This window comes from Calidris pugnax, unplaced genomic scaffold (genome assembly GCF_001431845.1).
Source record: "Calidris pugnax isolate Ruff unplaced genomic scaffold, ASM143184v1 scaffold147, whole genome shotgun sequence".
In the NCBI taxonomy this organism is placed as follows: Eukaryota; Metazoa; Chordata; class Aves; order Charadriiformes; family Scolopacidae; genus Calidris; species Calidris pugnax.
In genome coordinates, this window is record NW_015092359.1 from 3,951,264 (window position 1) to 3,960,314 (window position 9,051).

Consider the following 9,051-nt stretch of genomic DNA (forward strand, 5'->3'; position numbering starts at 1 on the left):
TTTTTTTAACAGCTTTATAGGTGAAAGCAGCAGCAGAGAGCCCCCTCTCACCACTGCTGGGCTCTTTGAGTCAGGTCCTGGGTCTAATTAATCAAGTGGTAGGGTATAGTCAGTCACAGAGTTTGCACACGTGGTGGTCATTAACTAAATCTGGTAACTGGTTAAATGAACACACTTGGGTCAGGGAAATACAGTGACGGACTGATGTAGATTTTAAGCAATCACAGACAAAAGGCAGAGCCCCAGGAGTGGCAGAGCAACGACCCGAAACCTCGCTTCTGGCGGGGAGGCTGGAGCTGCTTCACACTTTAAATATGCAACAGCATATCAACAAGAGTTTCTCTTCCTTGCTCTCAGAAGACCAGCGGTGAAGGAAACGAGTTGTCCTGTAGTTCAACTTCAGCTTAAACTGTAACCCTGGAGGCACAAAACTGTCAGATGTCCCCACTTCACTCCTCTGTGCTTTCTTCATGTTCATCCCGGGATGACCCTGTCCAGAGCACCCCCTGCAAGGGAGTGCTTGTACCCATTCTTGTACCCAGACTTGGCCAGGGTGTAAAGGGACTTGCAGGAAAGGGTCCTTGGGCTCTCCAGAGTCTGGGTAGTGCCCCCTTCTTCCCACTGTTCCCAGTTTAACCGCCCAAATCTCATCCCTTTTCCTAAGCTTGCTCAGCCGTGGGGCAGGGAGTTGTGGCTGTCTTGTCTTGAAGTGCCAGTCATCCTCCAGCCAGGTCTCTGCCAGCCATGGAAGAGGTTGTACACCTCCTAGCAATGTTGGCATGCCTGGAGTACCTGGAGCTGCTACTTCTGCTGGATGTTTTTGTTCCTGGCTCAAGGACTAGGGACTTTTCTTCTAACTGTGTTGGTTGCGTGAACCAAACCGTGCCAGCTCTGACGCCACCTCCTCCTAGTTCCTGGATTTTCCAGGTATTGTTTCTATAGCTTTTCCAAAAATTCAGCAATTTTTCTGCTCCCTGCCACCCTGGGGTCAAAGCATTTGCCCAGAAGCTGTGTGATATAATACTTTGTGTTATACACCTTTGATGACTAGCCACCTTCAGCCTCTCAGGTGTTCCATCTGTTATTGTTCTTCTGCAGTAGCTCCAGCTGAATAAAGAACTCATTTTCTCAGTTAAGAGAATAAGAGGAGTGGAAATTCACATGAAAGACACACCTCTTCCAGGAAACCATTACCTGAAGCAAGCAATGGAGGAACCATGGTGCAAGACCCATGCAGTGGTGGCAGCAGTTGCCCTGTCAGGGGCTGGACACTCACTCCTTTGGCTGTCACATCAGTCCCCAGAGCACACCAGCACAAGGCTGTGACCTTGCAGGAGTACATTATGGTCCTTCTCACGGCAGGGACAGCCTCTCTGTGTGCCAGCACTGCAGCTCCCGTCGCTTCCGTGCACGTCTTCTGGGAAAGCACTCTCCCAGGTGGAGAAAGGGACTTTGTGGGGAAACATTTTCACTTTTTCCAGCCTTTGGAGGATGGTGGTGAGCAGGTGGCCCTCACCCACAGCCCACCCTTTCTCCCCAAAGCGCTTATCTCCCTGTTTGCATCCATGCAGAGACTCGTCTCCTCTTCTGGGCACTTTCTTACTCTTTCCATACTCCCTGCTCCTAGGTCATCACTTGACACAAATCATCCTAAAAAAACACTTCGCTGATGCACAGCAGCCAGGCTTTGGTGCCCCTGGGCATCCCTACACAGTGGGTCACCCTCCTTCTCCTGTTGGGTGCCTGTTTTATGGTCCAGCTGGGCTGGCTGGTGATCAGCTCACACCAGATGGAGTTTGTTGCAGCACCTGAGATGCTGCATGGTACCCCCCACACCAGAAAACAACACTGTTTTCATGGCCCATTTCCCACGGCCTGCTTGCCTAATGTGGATCTCCCTCTCAAAAACTACAACAGGAGGGAAGGACTCTTGTCCTTTCCTCCAACAGGAGGAGAGGCGCCTTGTGCTGGGTCCGCTTGAGATGGATGTGCTGCGTGCACAGAGGATAATTTCTTTGGCTCTACCCCAAACGGAGAGTTTCGCTGTGACTTTTGACAGCCTTTCAGCCAGGTCTCAAAGTCCAGCGAAGTGGCTGGATGAAAAGCCATGGGAAGTTGAGCTCCAAGGATAGAGACCACTTTCCAAGCTCATGTGGCTGCGCCTTGGTACGTAGCTGCTCTGAGTGAACAAATTGCACAGAAAAGATGAAATTTGAGGATCTCTTGCTGGAAATTGGCAGCTTCGGCAGATTCCAGATTTTGATTTTGTTTATCCTCTGCCTCCCAAGAATCAACCTTCCCATGCATTTTCTGCTGCACAATTTTCTTGCTGCTACTCCCTCTCATCACTGTGCGGTTCCACACCAAGAGGCATTTGTGAACCTCACCGTGGAGGAAGTTCTGCTCATCAGCATCCCCCAGGAGCCTGATGGCACTTTCAGGTCCTGTGAGATGTTCTCGCAGCCTCAGTTTCACCTGCTGCTCAATTCCTCTCTGCAACCAGAAAACGACTCCATCATTCAGCCCTGCCAGCACGGATGGGTCTATGACCACTCGCAGTTCGCCTCCACCATCTCCACCCAGGTAACACTTGGCCTGTGATCTAGCTGGAAATGTGTTTTGAGGAGCAGATGGAGAGGTATTCACTGGGTGCACAGAATCAGGGGCGAATCTTAGTGTTTTAACTAGTGGGAACGACTTGTTCGAGAAGATTTCCTGAAACAGGAAAGATCTCTGAAGCTCAGAGTAAGAAGCTAACATTTATTTTTATTATTGTTATTATTATTATTATTATTATTATTATATTGTTATTGTTACTATTACTCTTGCTTATATTGATCCTTAGAAACCAACATTTCTTGTTATAAGCATTTTAGTTTCTCCAGGTGATTGAGAGATTGGGGGGGTGGGGTGAAGACACACATACAGTTTTTTCATAGAATCATAGAATTGTCCAGGATGGAAGGGACGTCCAAAGGTCATCTAGTCTGACCTGCAGATTTTCTCTGCTTGGGCCACACGGCACTTCTGCAGGATGTGGTATATGAGCCCATGACTTGCTTTCTTGTTTTTCCAAACACTTTGTAACCTCTACACCCTTGGCCGCCCCCTCCTCAGTGATCTCCATCTTCCCCCTCTTCTCCCCAGGATCCTGCTGCCTCTCTTCCCACCGGTGTCTCTTGCTGTCAAGGTGTTCTCTTGCTCATTTCCTCGGTTAAGAGAGTAAGAGGAGCGGAAATTCACATGAAAGACACACCTCTTCCAGGAAACCATTACCTGAAGCAAGCAATGGAGGAACCATGGTGCAAGACCCATGCAGTGGTGGCAGCAGTTGCCCTGTCAGGGGCTGGACACTCATTCCTTTGGCTGTCACATCAGTCCCCAGAGCACACCAGCACAAGGCTGTGACCTTGCAGGAGTACATTATGGTCCTTCTCACGGCAGGGACAGCCTCTCTGTGTGCCAGCACTGCAGCTCCCGTCGCTTCCGTGCACGTCTTCTGGGAAAGCACTCTCCCAGGTGGAGAAAGGGACTTTGTGGGGAAACATTTTCACTTTTTCCAGCCTTTGGAGGATGGTGGTGAGCAGGTGGCCCTCACCCACAGCCCACCCTTTCTCCCCAAAGCGCTTATCTCCCTGTTTGCATCCATGCAGAGACTCGTCTCCTCTTCTGGGCACTTTCTTACTCTTTCCATACTCCCTGCTCCTAGGTCATCACTTGACACAAATCATCCTAAAAAAACACTTCGCTGATGCACAGCAGCCAGGCTTTGGTGCCCCTGGGCATCCCTACACAGTGGGTCACCCTCCTTCTCCTGTTGGGTGCCTGTTTTATGGTCCAGCTGGGCTGGCTGGTGATCAGCTCACACCAGATGGAGTTTGTTGCAGCACCTGAGATGCTGCATGGTACCCCCCACACCAGAAAACAACACTGTTTTCATGGCCCATTTCCCACGGCCTGCTTGCCTAATGTGGATCTCCCTCTCAAAAACTACAACAGGAGGGAAGGACCCTTGTCCTTTCCTCCAACAGGAGGAGAGGCGCCTTGTGCTGGGTCCGCTTGAGATGGATGTGCTGCGTGCACAGAGGATAATTTCTTTGGCTCTACCCCAAACGGAGAGTTTCGCTGTGACTTTTGACAGCCTTTCAGCCAGGTCTCAAAGTCCAGCGAAGTGGCTGGATGAAAAGCCATGGGAAGTTGAGCTCCAAGGATAGAGACCACTTTCCAAGCTCATGTGGCTGCGCCTTGGTACGTAGCTGCTCTGAGTGAACAAATTGCACAGAAAAGATGAAATTTGAGGATCTCTTGCTGGAAATTGGCAGCTTCGGCAGATTCCAGATTTTGATTTTGTTTATCCTCTGCCTCCCAAGAATCAACCTTCCCATGCATTTTCTGCTGCACAATTTTCTTGCTGCTACTCCCTCTCATCACTGTGCGGTTCCACACCAAGAGGCATTTGTGAACCTCACCGTGGAGGAAGTTCTGCTCATCAGCATCCCCCAGGAGCCTGATGGCACTTTCAGGTCCTGTGAGATGTTCTCGCAGCCTCAGTTTCACCTGCTGCTCAATTCCTCTCTGCAACCAGAAAACGACTCCATCATTCAGCCCTGCCAGCACGGATGGGTCTATGACCACTCGCAGTTCGCCTCCACCATCTCCACCCAGGTAACACTTGGCCTGTGATCTAGCTGGAAATGTGTTTTGAGGAGCAGATGGAGAGGTATTCACTGGGTGCACAGAATCAGGGGCGAATCTTAGTGTTTTAACTAGTGGGAACGACTTGTTCGAGAAGATTTCCTGAAACAGGAAAGATCTCTGAAGCTCAGAGTAAGAAGCTAACATTTATTTTTATTATTGTTATTATTATTATTATTATTATTATTATATTGTTATTGTTACTATTACTCTTGCTTATATTGATCCTTAGAAACCAACATTTCTTGTTATAAGCATTTTAGTTTCTCCAGGTGATTGAGAGATTGGGGGGGTGGGGTGAAGACACACATACAGTTTTTTCATAGAATCATAGAATTGTCCAGGATGGAAGGGACGTCCAAAGGTCATCTAGTCTGACCTGCAGATTTTCTCTGCTTGGGCCACACGGCACTTCTGCAGGATGTGGTATATGAGCCCATGACTTGCTTTCTTGTTTTTCCAAACACTTTGTAACCTCTACACCCTTGGCCGCCCCCTCCTCAGTGATCTCCATCTTCCCCCTCTTCTCCCCAGGATCCTGCTGCCTCTCTTCCCACCGGTGTCTCTTGCTGTCAAGGTGTTCTCTTGCTCTCCAAGGGCCTCCTGCTGAGTTGCAGCATGCTGGCCAGCCCTAACCTTGAGCCTGCCCAAGGTCCCTGCCCATCAAACATTAACCACCTGCCTTCTGAAACACTTTGCTAGGGCTGACAGTGATACCTCTGGGTGTTAATGCTTTACCTTCCTTGAAAAGCAGCCCAAATCACAGGAGGTCTCGGAGAAGGGGACAATTTGGTCAGACAAAAAGGGCACGTTTGGCTTGGAAATGGTTGCAGCTGACTGTCTCAGCGAGAGCAGGGCCAAGTCTTAACCCGGAGCTGATGCTTCCCCCCAACCACCCTGCTTTCATCAGACGTGGAGGTGAGGGTCCCGGTGTGTACCAGGTCTGTACCTGGCACTGTTTCAGGGAGAAGGGTGTGAAGGACCCCCAGGGGAAGAGGCCAGGGGGGTGCTCCTGCAGCCAGGATGCTGATCACGGAGCCTCATGGTGCTGCACCCATGGTGCGGTGGCCTCGGGACATGTTGAAGGCAGGGCTTTCTCTGGAGTCTTTTGCTCTTCCAGCAGGAAAGGTTGCTCAAGGTCTGGCTGGCCTCTCCAGAGAGGCTGGGTTGATGATTAAACTAAGTTTTGCCAAGTCTGCACATACAGAAAATTAACTCCGCAGCTCAGCCACAGCATTCTGTAATGATTAGCGACATTTGCACCTCCAAGAAAGTAAAATGATGCTCATTAACTCGATTAGGAAGACTGTCTAGACCAACTTCCCAGTAAGAAACCAGTAAGTTACCATCAGGAGCAAGCATTTGGTCTGACTCCCCCTCTGCCCTCCTTCCTCCCTGCAGGGACTGCTTCAAAGGAAACTGGTCAGGGTAGCAGGAACGGGATATCAACACCACGTTCCCTAAGGAAGGCTGGGGCACGTCTTACAGCCCACAGCAGTGCCAGCACCCTGCAAATGCCCACTTTAACCTGGACAGTCCCAGGGCATGACAGAGGGAGCTGGGCAGACACATACCCGGGCAGGTTGAGAGCAGCTTTCACAGGAGAGGGAAAAGGGGATGTCTCCATGATTAGTTTTACCCAGGAAAGCTTTCTGATCACAGAATCATAGAGTAGTTTGGGTTGGAAAGGACCTTGAAGATCATCTAGTTCCAACCCCTGCCATGGGCAAGGACACCTCCCACCAGACCAGGTTGCTCAAAGCCCCATCCAGCCTGGCCTTGAACCTCTCCAGGGATGGGGAAGCCACAGCTTCTCTGGGCAACCTCTTCCAGTGCCTCACCACCCTCACAGCAAAGAATTTCTTTCTGGTATCCAATCTAAATCTCTCCTCTTCCAATTTAAAACCATTCCCCCTTGTCCTGTCACTGCACTCCCTGACAAAGAGTCCCTCCCCAGCTCTCCTGGAGCTCCCTTCAGATCTTGGAAGGCTGCTTGAAGGTCTCCCCGGAGCCTTCTCTTCTCCAGGCTGAACAACCCCAGCTCTCTCAGCCTGTCTTCACAACAGAGGTGCTCCATCCCTCTGATCATCTTCGTGGCCCTCTGCTGGACCTGTTCCAACAGGTCCATGTCCTTCCTGTGCTGAGGACACAGAGCTCCTGGTGGGGTCTCACCAGAGCAGAGCAGAGGGGCAGAATCACCTCCTTTGACCTGCTGGCTGCACTTCTCTTCATTCAGCCCAGGATGTGGTGGTCTTTCTGGGCTGCCAGCACGCACTGCCGGCTCATGGTGAGCTTCTCATCCATGAGCACCCCCAAGTCCTCCTCCTCAGTCCTTTCTGATGTCCAACAAGTGATCACAGAGAGGCTGTCACAGTGGGGACAGATAACAGGGAGCTTTGTAAGATGCAACTTTACATTTCTCAGGACTCCAGCACTGCAGTTTAGTGCAGGATTCTACCCCTCCATCAGCTTTGGCCGATATAAATTGCAAGACGCCAAGGCCAACCACCAGAGGAAAGGGGCATGAAAGGGCAGCAGAGACTGAACTGGGCACTAAGTGTCATTTTGTGTGGCTTTGTGTTTCAGTGGGACCTCGTGTGCGAGCAGCGTGGACTGAACCAGGCGACAGCAACCTTCTTCTTCATTGGCGTGACGATGGGGGCCGTGGTCTTCGGATACCTTTCAGACAGGTTTGCCCCCTTTCAGGCTGTTTCTCCCATTCCACAACGAGAAGTTCACAAACCTGTGACCCGCGAAGGGCAGTTGGAGGGGCAGAGAAAGGAGAAAACATAATCATAAAGGGACAATCCAGCCTCTCACATGATAATTGGATTAAAGTCATCCTGGGAAGCGATGCCTTGCCTAAATTAATGGAGCAGCCAGTTAGCAGCCCACCAGAGCAGTAGCTCTGGCCTTGGTCAGGAGTCAGTTGCTGCAGGAACAGTAAAAACTGAAAAAAATCCCCTGTCTGTGACACTGTTTTTGGAAAAGACAACTGTCTAAAAAAAAAAAAAAGGGAGAAAGCTGGTTAACCAGGTGAATGTCAGTAAACTGCCAGGAGCAGGGAGTGCTCATTCTAGAGCCCTATGGGGATGAAAAAGCTGGAATGCTGTTGGCATTGTGTGACCTCCAGAGCAGGGAGCTGGTAAGGTATCACCTATCAAACAGTTTTTAAACTGGTGTCCAAAAAAGATCTCAGGCACTATGTGCCAGGCAGACAGACATCTATCTGTAGGGGGAAAATTAGTAGAAACTCTTCTGAAAGATTGAGTCAGTGGCCACACGGGTAGATATGAGATGCCAGTGAAAAATCAGTGGGGTATTTTCAAAGGATTCATGCCTTACCAACATAGTGGGTTTCTCGAAATGTCCTAACAGGCGTGTGAATAGGGGAGATGCCATCTACATGGATTTCAAGAAGTTTCCTTACAAAAGACTGAGAAAGGAAGAAACTGGGCTGCCCTAGGATAAGAAGGAAGGTCTCTGCATGACTAAATAATTGATTAAAAGCCAGGAAGGAGTTGTAAGCGTTTGCTTTTGATGATGGAGTGAGACCTATGGGGACCTGGGATTGGATCTGTGTGCTTTTCAGCACATTTATAAATTATCTGGAAAAGAAGCGAGTGGGAAGTTGTTTCTGAGTGACCCTACCAGGCTGGTAGCATGAGTTCTGAGTGAGAAGAACTGCAGAAGGAGCTTAAAAAGCTGTGACTGGATGGGAGCATCAGAAGACAGATAGATTAATCTAAAATCAAGATAGATTAATCTAAAATAAAGGGAGAAGCAATTCTAACTTCTCATTTAAAACTGAAGACTCTGAGCTGACCACAGCTGCTCAGGTGCAAGATTTGGGGATTATGATAGACAGCTGCAGGCAAACATCCACTCAGCAATGAGTGGTGGCTGGGGAAGCAAATGGAAAATTAAGAATCATTAGGAAAGGAATATAAAATTAAAGAGAACATCACTATGCAGTAACATGTAAATGCATGGTGGCCCCACATCTTGAATATCGAGTGCAGTTTTGACTTCCCTTCACCCTCCTTCCCCATCTTAAAAGGATACAGAAGCAACAGAGAAAATTGGGAGCAGCTAACAAAAAAAAGACCAAGTTATGGCTTGGCTTCCAATTAGCCAGAGCAGGACCCTTCAGTCTACTGACGTGATGGCTAACGAGGGTTTGACAGCAAGCTGTGCCCTCGTAAGCAGCCAGGAGCAGAGCTGACTGTGCACTGCCCACCTGAGCCACCTGGCCACGGGGCCCACAGGTCACATCAGGAGAGGTTTGCAGCCCCTGTGATCACAGCGAGGACAGTGCATCCAGTAGATCTGCAGTAAATTCATTAAAACTTGGGC

At 49.6% G+C, this 9,051-nt stretch overlaps 1 protein-coding gene across 1 annotated transcript; it reads left to right on the forward strand.

Moving 5' to 3' along the window:
* The first annotated feature begins 4,287 nt into the window (after positions 1-4,287).
* LOC106900347 (solute carrier family 22 member 7-like) lies at positions 4,288-8,161 on the forward strand. Its single transcript, XM_014962372.1, has 3 exons — positions 4,288-4,665; positions 7,282-7,385; positions 8,074-8,161. The coding sequence occupies exons 1-3, from the start codon at positions 4,288-4,290 to the stop codon at positions 8,159-8,161; spliced, it is 570 nt and encodes a 189-aa protein (XP_014817858.1).
* The last annotated feature ends 890 nt before the right edge of the window (positions 8,162-9,051 follow it).